This window comes from Furipterus horrens, unplaced genomic scaffold (genome assembly GCF_987537825.1).
Source record: "Furipterus horrens unplaced genomic scaffold, mFurHor1.1.pri manual_scaffold_17, whole genome shotgun sequence".
In the NCBI taxonomy this organism is placed as follows: domain Eukaryota; kingdom Metazoa; phylum Chordata; class Mammalia; order Chiroptera; family Furipteridae; genus Furipterus; species Furipterus horrens.
Window position 1 is genome coordinate 97,659,660 of NW_028327187.1, and position 20,562 is coordinate 97,680,221.

General features: G+C 35.0%; 1 protein-coding gene across 1 annotated transcript in view; it reads left to right on the plus strand.

Moving 5' to 3' along the window:
- The first annotated feature begins 3,586 nt into the window (after positions 1 to 3,586).
- Positions 3,587 to 20,562, plus strand: part of DMD (dystrophin) — a 1,939,482-nt gene continuing 1,922,506 nt past the window's right edge. Inside the window, exon 1 of the mRNA XM_090265340.1 lies at positions 3,587 to 3,842. Within this exon, the coding sequence (XP_090121466.1) occupies positions 3,812 to 3,842 (31 nt within the window). The 5' untranslated portion in view covers positions 3,587 to 3,811. The remainder of the gene's footprint in view (positions 3,843 to 20,562) is intronic.

Below are 20,562 nucleotides of genomic sequence, written 5' to 3' on the forward strand. Positions count from 1 at the left end.
AGGATGCCAGATATTGATATACTACTTTTAATGGGAATTAAAATAATGTCAAAACAGCAGAAATAATCTCAAGTACCAGCATAGGTTGATGGAGTACCTAGATGTCCATCCCATCTAGCAGTAACAAGAGAGCAACCCCATGCCCATCCACCACTGAAGCATGTCAGGGGAGGTTAGCTAAAACAAATGGTTTAAATAAGATCCACAGCCTGATAAAATAATACCCTAGATTTCCAGGTTTCCATTTAAAAATACTCATCAAACCTAGAAAAATAAAAATCTCAACTTGAATGAATGAAAAAGGACAATCTACAGTCACCTCCACCAAAGTGACATAGATGATAGAATTATCTGCCAAGGATATTTAAGCATCCATTATAAAAAAAAATGGTTCAATAAGTAATTACAAAATTGCTTGCAGCAAATGAAAAATAGCCTCAGTGATAAATAGAAGACATATAGAAAAAGATGAACTTTTAGAACTGAAAATATAGCAATCGATATAAAATTCAGTGGATTGTCTCAACAGCAGATTGGAAGGGGCAGAAGTCAAAATTTGTTAACAAGAAGATAGAACAATAAAAATTACCCAGTTGAATATGAAAGAAAATAGACTTATAAAAAATGAATAGTGCATAAGTAAACTGTGGGATTATAAAAAACAAACAAACAACAACAACAACAAAAAACTATGATGGTTGTCAACAGCGTCCTAAAAAGAGAGAAAAAAGAAAGTGTTGCTGAACAAATCTCAAAGAAATAATGGCTGAAAAATAACCAAATTTGGTAAAAGACAAAAACTTAAGGATTCAAGAAGCTGAGTGAATGAAGAGAACATACCCAAGGAGATCTACACCTGTAAATATCATAGCCAAACTTCTGAACACTAGTGATAAAAAAAAAGTCATGAAAGCTATGAAAGAGAAAGGACTCTATCTATAGACAAAAAAAAAAAAAAAAAAAAAAAATCAAATGTCACAATTTCTTATGAGAAATGACTAAATCTAGAAGGAAGTGGCATGACATTTTTCATGTGATTTAAGAACTGTCAATGTCACGAAAATGGAAGAGCCAACACTAACAAAATATTATAAATCATATTAGCTAGCTAAAAAAAGAATAATCACATGATCTTATCAATCAGTGCAGAAAAAAACGTTTGACAAAATTCAACACCCATTCATGATTTAAAAAAAAAACAAGTGTAAGAAAACTCAGAGTAGAGGACTCCTTCAAGATGACAAAGAAAATCTTCAAAAATCCCATAGCTGCTGTCATAATAATAATGAAAGACTTTAATGCCTTCTTTCTAATAGTAGGATCAAGGCATAGATCTTTGTTTTTGTGCCTGCTATTCTTGATGGTACGGGAAGTTAGAACTGTATAGAATTGCAAGAAAAGAAAAGAAAAGCATGTAAGTCAGGACAAAAGAGCTAAAACTGTCCCTATGTACAGATATTATGGTGGGCTATGTAAAACACCCCAGAGATTCTACAGAATTACTTACAGAAATAATGAGTTCACCAAGGTCACAAAATACATTATGAATATACAAAAATTAATTATATTTCTATGTACAAGAAGGGAACTACTGGAAATAAAAATGCCAAATGTAATATCTACAGTCACTCCAAAAAATTTTAAAAAAAAAGGAAATTCTATGAAGCTAATAAAACATATGTAGGCTCTATACGCTACAAAAAAAAATTCAGATGAGACAAAATAACAACTTAATTAAATGAAGATAATGTGTTGTGTTCATGAACTGGGCAATATATGTCCAGAAGCTATCCAGCCATGTTGTATGAAAAATTGAGACATTTACTGAAGAAGATACAAGACACAAGAAACATTGTACATATGACAGTGATATTCTCCCAGTTGCCATCAGCTTCCCCATTGTATTTTCCTGAATCTCATTGGCAGTCTGAAATTCCTTCTCTTTTAAAGGTGATTTTAGTTTGGAGAAAAGCCAGAAGTTGCAGGATGCCCAATCTGGACTGTAGGGGAACTGAGTCACCTGGGTGACTTGATGTTTTGCCAAAAAAATCTGCATGAGATGTGATGCATGAGCAGGTGCATTGTCATGATGAAGCTGCCAGTCACCAGTTGCCCATAGCTGTGGCCTTCTGAATCATTTGAATAGTTTCCATGGAGGAATGTTCAAGCTTAATGCAAAATTTGATGCAGGTTCATTGCTCTTCTCACTCAGCCATTTTGAATGCAGCAGCCACACAGTACACATGCTGACTCAATGGGCGTCTGCTGCACCCCGATTTGTACAGTGAAGTCATCATTGTTCACACATGCACATTCCAGTCCACTCTCCTTGGCTGCCAGGTTACATCGATGTCCTGCAAACCAGTCTCATCATATTAACAATGGTTTGATTTTTTTCTGGACAGACTGCATACATTTGTAGGATAATGGTAGTATGATGATGATATTCTAAAATGTAGAGTGTATAATTCACTATTAAGGTAAATATAATAGTTTGACTGAATGTGTCAGTTTTCTTCTATTTTTATGTATAATTTATTTCTATGCCAAGCTATTGAATGCTTGAAATAGAAAAATGAGTCTGTCACTGTAACAAATGGTACTATAATTTTAACAGAGATTATTATAATTGCAAAAGGAATATCTTTTTAAAACATGTTACCAATGTTTCTACAAATATTATGCTTACCTGTTGCATTAAAAATAAAAATAAGAAAAAATATAAAGGAGTCTTCTAGTGGCAAAGAATGATTTATAAACATGCTGAATGACATACTACAATTGTGTTCATTTAATACAGAATCAAGCATCTATTCAGAGCCATTAAATAATTTATCACTAACTCAACATTGAAGAGAATGGTGTTTTAACAAATGTCACCAAAGAAATTGAAGAAAGAGTCATTTGTTATTAAAAAAATTTTCACCATGAGCTAAAATGGAAATTTAATGTTTTAGGAGGATTGTTTTGCTCCATTTTAAGAGTGCTCTTTATTTTAGCAGGAACCTTGTCCCAAGAGACCTATACACATTCTGCTTTCACAGCTCAGCTGCCACATTCCTCTCCTGCTTCTCTTATTCAGACTTTTGGCATCATCAATACATGACTTTTGATTGGATCCCCAGAGTAGAAATTAAGTTTGGTAGACAGTGGATACATAATGAATGCATAGATTATTCTTTATTGAATTTAGTGCTGCTGAGTGGGTAAAATAAGGAAAGGCATTTAAAAGCCTACTGTGGATCAGGATTTTTTGCTCTGTTATTTTAGAAATGTGCATATAAGTTACAGACAATGCTGTTACAGTTTTGTACTAAAGAGGTTTATGTTGAGAATGCTTTGAGAGCAAGGGTTCTGTCCAGTATGCTGTTCTGGTTAAGATATTAATCAGAACGCAGTTGAACATTATTTGAATTCACAGGACTTGCCATGCTGGAAGCACAACCTTATATGTAGTGGCCATGGGCATTCCTATTATGGGAAACCAACTTGAGAGAAAAGGCGGGTCACTTGCTTCTGCGCAGGTCCTGGAATTTGAAATATCCAGGGGCCTCTACAGAATTCTGGCATCAGTTACTAAGTTGACTCACTCAGTGTTGGGATCACTCACTTTCCCCTTACAGGACTCAGATCTTGGAGGCAAATTAGCTTCAGAGAAAAACGAATAGGAAAAAACCAAAGTGTTACTTTTTAAAAGGCTGCTGTACTTGATTGGTTTCTCATCATTCCTAAACCTACTGGAGCAATAAAGTTCGGAGAAATTTTACCAAGATTTTTATCGCTGCATTGATACATACTTCTTATTTTCCAAATGCTTTGGTGGGAAGAAGTAGAGGACTGTTGTAAGTACAAATTACTAAATATATATATTTTGAAATGGCATAAGTTTTAGTTTGTGACAAGCTCACTGATTAGGAGATTGATTTTAAATTATTATAGTAGTTTATGAATAAGCATAAATATTATGTATATACTGTGCACATATATATGTGCAGGTGTGTATCTTTCTCACTGCAAAAACTTGTTACTAGAAATGAGGTAAAGTTTAAACCTTTGTCTTGGCAAATATAATCGAATATACCTTTCATATTTAAGAAACCATGAAAGTAATAGAATATGCATAACTGGCTTCGAGTATTTGTAACAAACCATTTTAATTGCTGTGAAATCGCTTGTGTATGTGAGTTATTGTCTTGCTTATTTGATACTCTGTATTTAGCAATGGTAACGTGGGGTAGGGATCTGACAGGCATTCTCAATGAGCTGATTGCTGCTTGGGAATGATGTGTGAAGGCCTCAAGGTTAGAAAAATTCTATCTGCTGTATGGTGGGAAAAATAAAATAATAAAATAATTATGATGGACAAATGGGGTTGAGAAAAGTATTGATAAATATTGAATTTAAAAGTTCCTTTCTCATCTTATATTTAATATTTTGGATGCTCTTATCTGTAGAATATCATGAAAATTCTTTCAAATAGTGATATGATCTATGCTGGCAAATGATCGGATGTTTTTGTTGAGAAAACAACCTAAAAACATGAGGGACTTCTAATCATACTTCACAGTAAAGTCATGGTGTTGTTTCAAGGCTGTGATGACCTAGCTTTTCAGTAAAGCTTTTCAGTGTGGCTTTTTATTACCAAGTACTACAATTCTGTTTATTTTAAGGAAGTTGTGATGAATAATGAAAAAAATAAAAGATTGACTGTGACACATTAAAAATAATATATAAAAATAACATATGAGGAGTACAGTGTATCCCAAAGAGATAAATGAAGGAGACTATATTTCTCCCCCTGCCTTTCTCTTATGTATTATAGTCATTCTGAAATAGCTGTGAGGACAATGCCTATAATTAAGAATGAAAAGAAGTAAATCTCTCCAAAAGTAACTGTGCAAAACTTCTGGAGAAAATGTCACAACAGGTTTTGATCCTGGGAAAAAAATTTATGGAAAAAAATAACATTATGTATTTACTGATTCACATTAGCTATTACCAGATTTTATAGTAAATATATATATAATTTTCTTATTTTGTAAATTTCTTGATGAACATCAGAATTGCTTTCTGATTGAAAAACTATTGCATTTACTAATCCTATAAAAATACAATGTCATCTGTTCTTTGCAATAGAAACACACATATTGATCAATCAAGCAATCGATATATCTACAAAATTAAACTATAAACCGGTGCCTAGAAAAATTTAGAAAGAATAGCAGAGATGCATTTCTGGAATGGAGAATCTCTGTTTTGTCATAGATATTCAAATAACTTTAAATTCTTAATTTGATTGTGAGAAAATATAACCTTTGGGGACAAGCACTACAGAACTTTATTATAGTATATTTTCAAATTATCAGGTAATACTTATGCTACATGACAGTGGGTTTGTTAAAAGAAAATGAATATATTCACAGGATGTTAAGACACATTAACTTTTACTGGTTGAAAACATACTGCTATTTGAGTGTATTGACATTTGAGTCCAGTTCTTAAAATTCACCTTTGTTTAAAAACCTTAAGAGCACATTTGGTTGGTATTTAACCAAAACAATTACCAATTAATAGGAAGGATCATTGTATTAACACAAGAATTGTTTACTTTTAGAATTACTCAAAAATTGAATTACAAATAACTATCCAAATTATTTATTGCAAATATACATTTCATTAGAATGTTTTAAATGAGGCAAATTATCTTGAGGTCTAATAAAATAAAATCATCTTTTAGAATTTCATTTGCAGGGTCTTTTATTTATAGGCACTGCCCTCATATCTATTTTGGAATGACTATAATACACAAGTCAACAGCAGGAAAAAATATAATCTCCTTCATCCATCTCTTTGGGACACACTGTACTCCTCATCCGTTATTTTTATATATTATTTTTAATGTGGTGCCACAGTCAATTTTTGAACTTTTCACTAGTCATCATGACTTCCTTAAAATAAATTCAATGAAAAGGAGGTTGCTTGCTGATCTAAATAGATAATATGCTTTTTAATTCAATAACAAACTTTCTGTGTCTCTTATATGGCATAATATGGAAAGTAAAATAGAGAATGTCATGTAGCAGTTACTCTAAACTTAGAAAAAAGACTATGAAGTGTTTTGTGCAAATTTAAGTTATTTAAGAAAAAGATGGTATTTTCACTACTCTAGCTAGAAAGAATTGAATCATTACTTTATAATCTGGACAGAGAGAGTAATATTAATACAACTCCCTCTTTAGCCTTGAAGTATTCATTTGAAATCCTTGTAGTCAGAGTCATTGGCTACATGTGAAACAAATTGTCAAGTTCTTAGCCACTTGTCTGGTTTAATAAAAGAGATTATAATCTTTGTTGTCTTGGAAAAGTGAGGTGGTTCTTTTTTAAAATTCTATTTTATCATCTTTTATCATGGCTTTATCACAAGAATAAAACAGAGCGATTTTCCAAGTTTTCTTTTTCCTTTTCACCTTCTATTCTAATGTTTACCCAACTTATTAAAAATAATTCATCATATTTTTCATTAAACTGGTCTTCTATTGAAAATACAAAAAACTAACATGGTATTTTGGTGTGAGGAGATATGTTTATTTAAAGAAACACATACATACCCATTTAAATCAGAGTGCTATTACTTCAGTGATGTTGAACATTAATTGGAAATTAACCTTTCTTTAAAGAGCATTTTCTGTTTATTTATTTACCTTCTGTTTTAAACACACATCATTTTTAAAGAAATTGATGAGTAAGTTTAATGTATGTTCTCTGTGCAATAAAACCTAAGTGAAGAGCCTCGAAATGTAAGCATGAGTTAAATATTTCATGGGAAATCATCTCTACATGAAGAGATTTGTTGTGGTTGAATCTTTTCGCTGTTACATTTTAAAATAAAATTAATGCTAATTATATTTTAAAAATCATATGTTATTTCTCAAAGACAGGCTTGCATTTAATGCAGATTAGAGAGCTGATAGAAGTTATAATGGTAGGAATTTGACATTTGTGCCTTTCATTCTGAAAAGATGCATTGATTAAAGTGATGTCAAACACAGTTAATGGAGGCGGTGTAGTTATTTCAGATATACAGGGCATGCAATTTGAAGGGAAGCCAAATCACAATGAGATGAAATAATGATGACCTTGGTTTATTTTTATACAGTACATTCAGGTTTTGATTGGATTCAGAGGGTGGCAATGGTTTTCTTCCTCACAAAGTCCTGCTATAGTCCTAGGAGATTTGTGTTCTCGTATCAAGGCAGTTGGAACATATTGGAACAGTGTTTTTTTGGAAGGTCATGGGCTGCAGTATGGGAAATGAGAAGACTTTTTTGTTGTTAAATGCAGCCCACTTCCATAGCAGAATTTCATGAAGATATTTCTCTTTGGGGAGTAAGCTCCATGCAGCAGACCAATCTTCAAACACAAACAGACAAGCAAATAAACACCTTGTGGTCATTACCTTTTTCCTCATTTAAAAACATCTATTAATTAAATTTCCTTGGAGTTTCACTCCATACAATATTGACAAAATAATATTAGAAGCACATATTTGGGGTTCTGAAGCTTAATCTTAATATGGATATGCATGTTAAATTGGCAAAGCCACAGTGCAGGTTTTTATTTTGCCAGTTTGGGAGGGGCTTGTCTACTCACATCACATGTAAAATTGTCCCTAAAATCTTTGTCTCTGTAAAATGTCAAGCTCCTCTAGTTGATATGAAAAGAGAACATGTCTTTCAGAGATTCTGCTCTCTCTTCTTAAAGGGGAGGGTGACCTTGCTCTTTGTGAATCACTCATATGCAAACTATAGTTTGAAGATGAACAGCTAAAATAATTTGGTTTATTTTTTTCTGACATTTGTAGTATAAAAAGCTTGTTTTCCCATGTATTACTGCCTATTCTAATTTTGCATGTGCCTTTTTAAAACCAGATGGCTCCTTCACAGATTCTGAAACACTAACCCCCAGGCACATTCCTCATTCAGTATTCAAGATCACTGCCCTGAATATGGCAGTGGAGTTGGGGAAAGCCTTGGCTGCATGTGTTTAAAGGGTACCTTACAGTTCTTGGCCACAATATTGATAGGCAGTGGGCAGAATGAGGATGAGGAGAGGAAATAGAGGGCTCTCCTGGCTCATGCTTAAAAGAGTCTTAAATCTTATGGCCACACAACCTCCAACCCATGCACATGAACAAAACCCAAAGGCAGTATCACCCTCTTGCATCCCTCAAGTCTTCCATTTAGGCTGCCATTTTAACAGAGAATTTCCATTCAACTCTGTGCTCAATCTTTATGTTATTATGACATCATTTGTTCAACACACCTGGAAATCTTGATAGGTGAAAGGACACAGAGGGCAATTTTCTGGGGTCCTGCAAAGCCTAGAGGGAATTTGCATTATATATATAATGGTATTAAACTCGGAGAAAACAATCTGGATTGAGTTTGGAAATCAATTTCTTCCCGGTGTTCTTTATTACTTTTGCCTTTTGCCTCAGTGCCTCACTTTTGCTTTGTCATTAAGCACCTCATTCTTCACTAACTGAAAGGTGGGGGAGAGTCCACAATTGTCCTTGACCTGGAATGGAACTGTCATTTCTTTGTTATGCTGGTGAAATGCTGCTGTTGATTTTGTTGTTCATTAAGTCTTCCAGAACTGCTAATTCAGCATTTAGGTTCCATATAGTTTTAAGAAAATGATTTTTCATAAATTGTAATTGTTGGAAAATTGATTTTAGACATCAATTTTGAAAGCTACACTGTATCTAGGGATAGTTGAAAATATTTAGTCTTCTGTTACCATTCAAGTAAAAGAATCTGAGGAAAAGCTTCACCTCTATTTTTATTTATTTTAGTTGTGTTTATTATTTTATTTATTTCAGTAAAAATGTTGGTTGTTTTCATGAATAAGGGAAATATTAAAGAGCATTATGAAAGCCAATGGTTATCCATGTAATAAAGTCACAATAGAGATTGCTGAATGGGTTTCAAAAAGCGTTAGCACAATTTTAAAGAAACTTTTAAAACTCATATGTTTGAATTGTCACGCTCCTAGTTTGCATTTAATAAACACAGAGCCCATTAATGAGCATTGCAACAACGAGGAATTCACATAGGCCAAAATACAATAGCATATAGTCATTTGTCGGTTTATCTTGAATTTTTTGATATGCTCTGTCTCCACCATTATAAAAGTAATTGATGTTTAAAAAAAAAACAGTATTAATTGAGCACAATGTGTATTACAATGTCTCATATTATGCCCAATTATGGGCAAACAAAATGCGTACCCTTTTAATGTTTTTATCCCTTCCTTGACTTTTGCTTTGTTTTGCTTTGCTTTAAAACGCCCTTCCCCCTTCCACTCTGTTTTTGGCCAAGACTGTCATAGAATCAGGACTATAAAAGGGCATAAACATCAATGCCTTTTTGCTCATTCCTGGCACCCGTCTTCATTTGCACTCAACTTGTCTTTTCCTTTATCAGATTACAGTAGCAATATTACCTTAACATGAGCTGAATGCTGACTTAAAGGGCATGGGAGTCAGTCCGGTGTTACAGGTACAGATTTTAGCCTCAGAATCAGTGTGAGACCACACTGAAGGGAGAAGAGAAAAATCACAGAATCAGAACTGTCCAAGTATTTCCAACAAAGGCAAGTTGAGCATCTATACTAATGTTCAAGAGAGCAGTATTAGAAATAAACTGGTGACTAAGTGGACAACATGTTATCAAAATAGTTGAGCAACTGATAACATTATCTATGAAAGTACTGAATCCCTAATGGCTCCAATGTATTGGAAAATAACTAGGAAGGAAAAGGGAGAAGTATTAACAGACACTCACGTGTGTAACCAGATACAGGCAATGTTGGCATGTAGGTGGTTAACTGAAAGAGCTTAGTGGGAGCTCAGACAGCTGAGGAATCCTGATTTAGTAGAGCCTGAAGGGCAGGTCAGGAGCCATGTGAACAGCTGCCTAAGAGCTAGAAGATTCCTTTGGATTACGTGTATACACCCCATCTCTAATGGGCTGTGTCAGAGAGCAGCAAGTGTTATCTCAGAGTTTGCTTTGCTCAAGCCTATAGACTTCGCCATGTTTTGCTTTAAATGCCTGGAAATAGATTTGCTCTCAAGACAAACCCAGAAATAGAAGTAGCCAAAGAAAGGACTCTGTAAAGTTGCGTTGTGTGGGTTTGGGTGACCGTTGTTTAGATAAGGAAAAATTTTGATTGACTCATTCATTCCTGCAAACTAATATGTATTGAGTGCCTATTTTGTGCCAGTTACTCTGGTGATAATATTCTAATGTTCTAAACAAGTGACTTCATTGAGTTTAGAATTCAAGAGAGAATGTATATATATTTATATTTATTTATATTTTATTTGTTTTCTTATGTTATGTTATTTACTTAATTTATATAAAATGTAATTGCATTCTTGCATTGAGGACAAGGGATTTTGAATGAAGCACATATTGTTATAAGAATGTATAAGACTGAGACCTAGACTAGTATCAGGAATTGGGGGGGATTCATAAGAAAATGACATTCAAAGTAAGCCAAAGAAAAATGGACTAGGAAATGTTACATCCAGAGGGAACAACATACATGAAGGTGTCACATGGTATAAGGAAAGAACTAAGAGATGGCCAGTTTTCCTGCAGTCTAGTTAGTGAGGGAAAGTTTGGAATAAGCATGCTGCTGAAATGGTGGACTGGAGTCTGATCATTCAGAACCTCAGAGCTCATGGATATGATGTTTTTTTTCATTATGGTGAGATCCATGGACAGATTTTTAAGGGTTGCAGGAAGGGCAGTGATAAGAACACATTTGTGGGTTTCTTTTTGAGACTATCACTCTGCTTTATGAAGAACATACTAAAAGGTGTTAAGAGTAGGTGAAGTCCAGCCAATCTATAATAATAGTTTCTCTTGGGGAAAATGAGGGTGGTGTTGACTAGAATGGTGACAGTAAAGTTGGGAAAAAAGTGAATTTATTCAAGATTTATTAATAACAAAATTAATAGGAATAGGTGTTGAGTTGGATGTGGTGCCCTCCATGGCATATAGAACTGAGTGGCTAATGATGCCATTGTCAGGGAGAAGATCTGAAGGGAAGCTGGAATGATGGGAAAGATTGGGGGTATGGATACTAATGTTTTATGGAGAGTATGGGTACTGTGGATATGGGGATCTGCAGTCTAGAAATTGTCACTATTGGGGACTTCAAATGTGAGTCATGGAGTATAAGTGAGACCAGCTAGAAAAAACACAGGGTGTGAAGAGAAAAAGGTCAGGAATTCAATAAGGAAGACAAGAGCATGCCAAAAACAAAATAAAACAAAACAGAAAATCCTCACAGAAGCAGCATTTAGATAGAATAATGAAATACAAAGGAAAATAATATTTCTGTAAATATCCTGTAAATATTTTTCAATCCTCAATTAGGATCTCACTTGCAATACCAGGGGTCTTGGTTTCCACAGTCTCTGCCATCTATTTACCCCCAATTTCCTATCCCATATTGTTATGTCTGTGAAATGTCACAAAAATATTGCCTTAGTAGAAAAGCTTCAATAAATATTTAAATTGTATAATGCATTCAGCTTTTCCTGTACTCTGCGCTTCCTAAAAATACCTTCTTCGGAAACCCCATTTCAACTGACTGCTGTATAATGAAATGAGCCTTCAGTGTAAAACATTTATCATAGTCTGAATTTCAATTGCTCAGTCAGAGTTGTTAAGCAATGTGAAAAATCATCCTTTAGAGAATACAGAATTGCATAGATCTGATAAGGTAAGTTTGCACTCTATTTAATGCTATTTTAGTTAATACAGATGCTTATTGGAGAAATGTCTACAATTTCTTGAGAACCATTAGTAAAATTGATTTTTCTTAAATCTGGAAAAAGGTAAATTCTTAAAATACATTGAAAATTCAGTTTAAATAAAACTAGAATTGTACTGAAGAGATAGAAGGTACTTGAGTCATTGAAATTTAGTCATGGATGAGTGTAATGTACTCATCAGTTAGCTTTTGGGGAAGTAAGACTAGGTAGAGTATTAATATGATATTAAACTGAGTTTTACTATTAGGTTTTTACTTGTTTGTAAATAAACATTGTTGAACACCTGCCGTGTTCTTTCTGCCTTTTATGAGATTACAACACTATAAATCAGAAAAAAACATACACATACACCCATGCATATAAATGCAGCTACTATAACATGTCAAGAGCATTTATAAAGCATGGTACAAATCAACCACAAATGATTCCTTATGGATGATGTGATTATGGAAGTTTCATTGACGAATCCACGTTTATAAATAGGCCTTATTGTATGAGTATAGGGAGATGTGAGTTAGAGGAGAGTAGAAGGGCCAGCAATGCATAGACAAGGAAGGATTAATGAGGCATTGATCTTTCCTACCTAAACAGTTATTGAGTGCACCTTGTACGTGTATGGCACTATTCTTGGTTCACCTGGTCTTCAAAGATAATATATAGCACTTAGCAAGCCTGTACTAAGTGTCAAACATTTCTCTTACAATATTATATTTATTTCAGTTAATTCCACTAATAATTATACGAGGTAAGGGGATATAATCAATCCATATTTAACAAACGAGAATACCAAAGTACAGGGAATTTAAGTCGTTTACCTAAGGTAGCTGAGTATACTAAGTGTTGGAGGCAGGATTTGAATGGTGGTGGAGTGACCTAAGGCTCCAGGGTTCTGAACCACTCAGTCAGCTGCCACAGCCTCTCAGGTTCTGACGGAGAAGTGGGGTCTGGCAGAGCTCTAGAGAGAATAGAACAACACATGAAATGGAGGGAATCATAGTGTCTTCTAACAAGAACTAAACACAGTAGGTGCTCAAATACCAGCATGTCATTCAATGTCTTTTCATGAGAATGTTGATGAGCTGCCATAGGAATTTAACTATTGTTTATATCAATTAACCTATGGTAAAATCGGTTTCATTATATGCCGTTTCCCTTAAAGTCACAGAACCTATCAGGGACATTAAGTGCAGGCTTACTGTATGTTCCACTGAGAATGTTTTTTTTTAAAAAAAAGAAAACCTCAAAAATTTGGTCTGTTTATCCAAAGACTGTAGAACCTGGCACATTATAATTTCTTAGCTAAAAACTGAGCTGCCCTGAATAACCCAGTATCCCTCTTCTCAGCCTCCTCAGGGAGCTAGCTATCCATGATGAGATCCATTATAGGTCACTGACTTCACTATTTTATTCCTGTCTCAATCTTATTTGGTGAACTTAAAAAAGATCAAAGACTGGAATTAATACAGCCCTTGATCTGTTTGTAATCTTCTACAACAAGCTTCCTCAAAGTGGTCTCATCCAATGTCTTTTTGATTTCATGTCAGTTACACACAAGCAAATGTGCTAGCTGGACAAAAGAAAACTGAGAATTGGGCCCACAGGAATAAGGTTTAGTACTGTGAACACAATAATTTGCATAGCCCTGGCTGGTGTGGCTCAGTGGACTGAGTGCCAGCCTGTGAACCAGAGTCTCTGGTTCAATTCCCAGTCAGGGCACATGCCTGGGTTGCGGGCCAGGTCCCCAGTTGGGGGCACGCGAGAGGCAACCACACATCGATGTTTCTCTCCCTTTCTTTCTCCCTCCCTTCCCCTCTCTAAAAGTAAATAAATAACATGTTTAAAAAATAATTTGCATAGATTAATTCGACATTTAAAAATAATGATAAATACTGCTCTGAGTAGTATTTAGCAAAACAGTGCATTTAGATTTCAAACTACTATTTTTTTTTACATAAGTACACTAAGTTTTCTTTTATCTGTACTTCATGTTAGTTGCCACGGTGTTGTATGTAGCTGCACATGTGTGTGTAATGGACACTGTACATAGACTGTGAATACTAGGCTGTGAAGGAGACAACACCTCGGGAGTTAAATAGTGGGCACCATGTACAGCAGTGTCAACGTTAGGTCTCCCATATCTATGATCACAAATGATATTGAGAGTTCTCTGGTTTTATAAGTGATTACTTCCTCATTTCATCAAGAGGTATGCACACATACCTACAGTAAAAGATAAAAAGTCATATGTAGCGTTGCAGCAGAATGGTTTGAGGCATAAGGATGTTTCTGTGCAGTCTGCTTGACAGGCTGATTCTCTGTGCTCAACTTTTAAATATTAGGGTTCCCCAGGGCTTAGTCCTAATGTGGTTGTCTTCTTCCTCTGTAATTCCTTCCTTGATCATCCCACCCATGCCCATGGCTTTATTAACACCTGTTTGCGGATAACCAACAAGTTATACCTCTAGCTCAGATTTCTCCAATGAATTACAAACTGGGATTGCACCTGCCTGGTTGGCATCTCCATTTGTATGTGACAAAGTCACCTCCAGTCTAAATGCCCCCACCTGATCTTTTCTCATTTCTCCCTTTATCAGGAAACGACGCTCCCATCTATCCCATTTCACAGGCTAGAACATGTTTCATCCTTGAAACTCTTATCCCTTGCGCCCACTTATGTCTAAACCATTGCCAGTTGCTGTGGGTTTTATCTCCCAGTATCATTTGATCCACTCCTCTTCATCTCCTCTACCGTTACGCCAGCCCAGTGTACCTTCCTCACTAGCAGTACAGCATGAGCGCCCATTCGGATTTCTCAGCATACCACTGTCCATACCCTCTCATTTATTTGCTACCAGTCATTCAGTCAGTTGAAGTGGACGGTATCAGCACCCATTTAATCACTTTAATAGCTTCTCTTGGCTACTAGGAAAGCAAAACAAAATAAAATGAGATCTACACACTGTCTTCCTCTCCTATCACATCTCCCATAACACTTCCCTGCCTCATCACCTTTCTCGTTTTCTAGCTGCTTCTTTCTCTTTTTTTATTTAAGTTTTAAAAACATTTTGTTTGATTTATTTTTGTTTTTGTTTAATTACAGTTGTCCCAATTTTTCTTGAATAAACCTTGTTTCTTTCTGCAACTGAACTTTTTTGAACATGCTTTTTTCTTTTTTTAGAACCTTCCTGCCCTGTCTTTTTCACCAAGATAACATTAATTTCCACTTACAAGTCAATCCTTCTGGGCATATGTCAGAATTCCCTATGTAGGTAACATTTCCCTAGCATGTAATGTCCCTCTGTAACACATACCATTCCTGTAATTCCATATGTATATAAGTGACTAATTAATGCTTATCACGCAGACTACCTGGTAAGTTCAATAAACCCGTACACCTCAGTTGTTTTGCTTACCATTGTTTCTCCAGAACTAGGCACATAAATATTTTTGAATAAGTGAATTGGTGATTAATAATTTATCACATATTATAATTATGACATTTCCATATAAGAATGTTATGATGGTAATGATAATTTGATTGCATTTTGTGAACATATTATATGACAACAAAAGCACTTTAGTCTTGGGGGAAGTTTAATGTACATAAATAAATAATGAAGATCTGTTTGTTTTTTTCCCATTGAGTTTTAGTCTCTTCTTTGATTTCCCATAGTTCATTTTACTCTAGAGCCCTCTGGTTATTCATTTTGTTCTTTTACTGTTTTCAACCCATCTATTTTTTCCTTCATCTATCTTTGTAAAATCTCATTGATACTTGTCACTGTTAATTGCCTCCTTCACACCTAAGATGTTCTTTCTTGATTTTACACTAGTCTAATCCCCTTTTTTTTTTCCTGCCTCTTAACAGTGGCCCCTCCTTTCCTTCCTCCCACTTGCTATCTGTGGGCATCCTGGAAAAATCAGTGATTAGTCTTAGCTCTTATTTTTGCTAATCTATCCCTTAAAGAAGAAATTAATTTTCTTTACAACCTAAAAGAACTTGAGATATGTAGCTGAGTGTAAATATAAAGTAGTAATTTAAGAGACTTTGAGAAATAGAGACACTGATCACTAAGTGATTTGTCCTGGGGTATAGAAGTGTCGGGAGGACTAAAAGGCAAATTGAAAATAAACCCTCTGAGAAAGGGCAAAAGAATTTCGCAGTGAAAAATAATTTACACTGTATGAAAATATATTGTTAATAACAGCTTTCCCATTTTGTAAGGAAAAGACAATAACTTTCAGCCAAGCATAGAAGGGAAAAAAAACTCCGCATGACCTCACTTATATGTGGAATCCAAAACAGTGGAATACATAGAAGCAGAGAGTCAATGACGGTTACTAGAGGGTGTGGTGGTGAGGGAAATGGGGCGGTGTTGGTCCAGGGGTACAAAGTTGCACTTATTATAGCGTGAATAAATCTAGAGATCTGATATACAGCATGATGACTATAGTTAATTGTATTTTACTGAATTGCTGGAAATGTGCTAGGAGAATAGATTTCCGGCGCTCTCATCACACACACAAATGGGAACCATGTGAGGAGATAGATATGCTAATTAGCTTTATTATTGTAATCATTTCACTATATATACATAGACCAAGTCATCATGTTGTATACTTTAAATATGCATAATTTTATTAAGAGTTATTAAAAAAGACTGACAACACTAAAAGATGACACAGAGAAATCAGGTCTGCCATATAATGCTGGTGGCAATGTAAAATGGTATAGCTTTTCTAGAAAACCATTGGCAGTTTCTTATGAAACTGAACATGTAATCACTGTACCACCCAGTGATTCCACTCTTGGGCGTTTATCCCAGAAAATGGGAACTTATTTTCACACAAATACCTGTACATGAAAGTTCACGCCAGCTTTCATTGTAATAGCAAGAAATGCAATCCAACCCAAATGTCCATTGATTGGTGAATGTAAAACAAACTGTGGTGCATCCATGTCATGATATACTACTCAGAAGTGTAAAGAAATTAATTCTTGATACTCAATACAACAACTATGATAGATCTGAAGGACACCATGGTGAGTGAAACAAAAATCTCAAAAGGTTACGTACTGTGTTATTCCTTTTATATAGCATCATTGAAATAAAATTATAGAGATCAAGAACAGATTATAGTTTTCACATATTATGGATGGGGGGAAGGTGTTCTATATAAAAATGCAAAGTATGTAATGATAGAACTTTTCTGTGTCTTGATTTTAGTGTTTGTTACACAAAGCTACACTTGATAAAATTGCGTAGAAACACACACACAAACAGACACAAATGAGTGCCTGTATAATTGGTAAAATCTGAGTGAACTTTGTGAATTATACTGTTAATTTCCTAATTTTGACATTGTAGCATAGTTATCCAAGGTGTCAACATTGTAGGAGATGGAAAGAAGTTTGCACAAGATATCTCTATGCATTTCTTTGCAATTTCCTGTGAATCTATACTTATAACAAAATGAAAAGTTTAAAATACGGCATTAAAGCTTTAACAAGCCCTCAGTGTACTGAAGGCCAGTGTATTATCACCAGTCCTAATCAACAGATAAGGATTGTGAATTAATAAATATACTATTCAGGGTACAGACGAAGGATGGTTTAATGCTAACACATTAGAATGCAATCCATTTCTTTTATACTGGAACATGCATCACTTATTGAACAAAATGTCATGCTGATTTAAGCCTTGCTCTAAATGCCCTACCTTGTAAGGTATTGAGTTCATGTTGTTTATGACCAAAAGCCTGTATGGGGAGGACAGATGTTTTAGAAGTTAGGCTGGCCCACAGCACGGTAACTGGCCAAGGCCTGAGACTCTTCATGTTTTCAACTTGACTCTAATAAGCCAAGTAATCGTGGGCAAGCCAATACTTAACACTTATTTATTGAGTGCTTGGCACTGAGCTGAGCATATCTAATATGGATTGTCCTCAAGAATAAATTAATAAGAATAATGTTGCTTCACAAGATTACTTATTATAGGCATTAAAAAAGAAGTATATGAAATTGCCTAGTGAGTGGCAAAATGTTTGGGAATAATTTTTGTACTAAATATGATTACAACTGTTAATATCAATAGCTAATTTGCATATAACTCCCAAAGAGAGAAGTTGTGTAAAGATACATACAAGTAAGTGTTGGGCAAAAGTAGGTGTACAGTTGTTCATATGGAAAAATAAGTCAACAGTAATTAACCATAATTTGAGAATAAACTGTTTCGCATATTCACAACTGTACACCTACTTTTGCTTCCCTCACCCTCACATAGATCATGAGATGTGTGATTTTGTGTGTGTGTGTGTGTGTGTGTGATCTCCTTGCTTTAATCCAGTCTTAAATCCATCCCTCTAATTGATGCCCCAGTCAAGCTTCTAAAACACAAGTCAGACCTTTTGTTCCTAGCTTAACATCCTTTAGAGAATCTTCTAGCTACGGGGTAAAATCCAAGGCCCCAGTGCACAGGCCCTTTACAGTTTGGCTCCTGCCCTAATCTCTCACCTCTTCATCTGCTGTTCCCCACCATGCACACTTACTTCTAACCATAAAATTGTGGTTGCACAGATCCTGTGTCATACCTATGACTTGTTCTTCCTTTCCCCAATTTTCTCACAAAAACAACTATCACCACATATCTTCCACGAACAACTCTATTCATTATTCTACTGCTTGCTTAGAAAACCTTGTTCAAAAGCACTTCTGACTAACCTAGGTCAGAATACAGTACCCCTGTTCTGGGTTCTTACTGAAAACTCACTTTACATAATTCTATGAAAGTAATTCTTCCTCTGTTGCAGTTGAATGTCAGGTTGCTTCTGAGTCACTCCCTTGCTGAGAGGAAGGTCTGTGCCTGTTATCCGTGGGTTTCTTGTGCCTAGCTGTTTATAGGTACATAAATGAATGATTAAATACTGCTGCACTTGTCTGACTGTTATTCAGTCATCAAATTATGTATTTGGAACTCAGGCATCTGGATTGAAAAGGTTTATGTCTAACAGTGACTACTGGCACGTAGTATTATACTCACACACACATGATAACAAGGAAACAGAATAGGGTAATCCTTAGTATATTATATTGTCCTGAGTGCTCGGTGAATTGTAAAAATGATAAACCTCAGACGAAAAATGTTTGTTTCTTAATCCAGATGGTTTATGTAATCAGTGGTATTTTTGGTTTAGCTCTGTAATTTGTTTCCTCTATTTTTTTCTTAGTCTCAAAAGAAATGTCAATGTTAAAAAAGAAACTCAACTTGTGGGAATTCCTTTGAAGGGCTATAAAGCTGAAATATCTTTGGAGATGTCATATTAATACCAAGTGATAGAGACATAGGGAGGAAAGGAACTGGGAGAATCACTTCTGTTCATACAGTACGAGCATGCTGAGCCTGCTGTTCTTTGACATGGGCATGGGACCTTTAAATCCCCGTTGGTGTCAGAGGACAGATTACTAAGAAAGTGAATGGTTGGCTCGAACTACCTTGAAGACAAGTGTTTGCTTCTGCTTGAGCTATTGTTGGAGTTTCCCTGAAGGAGACTTAGAACGGAATGTCCATTCCAGGGAGTGTTCGGTTTCAGATAGCTGCCTTCCTGAGTTCATTTTCCACTCTGAGGGCTGGCCAAAATGATTGGAAATCTTTCATCTGTTTTAATCTGGAATGGAGCTCATTTATAAAAGGAAACTTAGTTGCTGGGGAACTATGTGCACAAGCATAAAGCCCCATTACACGTATGCCCAAACTCAAGGTGAGAAATGTCTGTTGAATGACTCAAACATATGGAAATGAAGGGTCTCTTCAAACAAAAATAGGGTGTACTGAGTCAATTAAACTGCCTATCTATATTTATTAGGTGGAGCCTTTTTCACTAAAACTAAGGTTTCTGAGTATTTCACTGAGAAATGAATATGAACTGTACTCTGTGCATTATGTCAACGTACTATTCATGTGTTACAGAAATCTATACATCTGATACACCCTGGCATTTTATGAGAAAATCTAGCTCGGGTGATAATATTGATTTACTGAAGTAGTGGGCCCTCTGACCAGATTTTAAAGTGAAATTGACTATTTTATCTTCAAGTACATGATTTGTATTAAACAGGTTTTTTATAGGACATCATGACAGTGTATTTTGACTTGGAAAATTTAAGCAAGGAAAAGACATGATATAGACTCTGTTTTATCCATGAAAACTTATGATGATAGTTCTATAATTATTTTTTTCTTAAGGAAAGAATACATTATTGTATTAAGTCTTCAACAGAAATGGATTATATAGCCAATTTCTGATCCTCATATGCCAACCAGAGAACAATCCAAGCCTTAAATGATGTGTCTAAATTAAGCTTATAGGCATTCTTCTTCCTGGGGATCACATGGCAGAAGTGTGTTGTACCATTTCAAAAATTGAAAATATCATTTACATGTGAGAGAGAAATAGAGAATTGAGTCTTACTCCATAATACCTAGAAATCATATTCTACCACTGAACAGTTTATTTGCAGATATCCATTAGTTTTATAATGAATGATAACATTCCTTATATATAATTTAATTCTCATAAAAAATATGGGGAAGAAATATATTTCCATTCCCACTTAACAGATAAGGTAACTGAGTCTATTTTTTGTATTAATTATATTTAATTACTTTAGTTCATTACCTTATCTCTATTCCTAGATTACCCCTTTCTGGGTATTG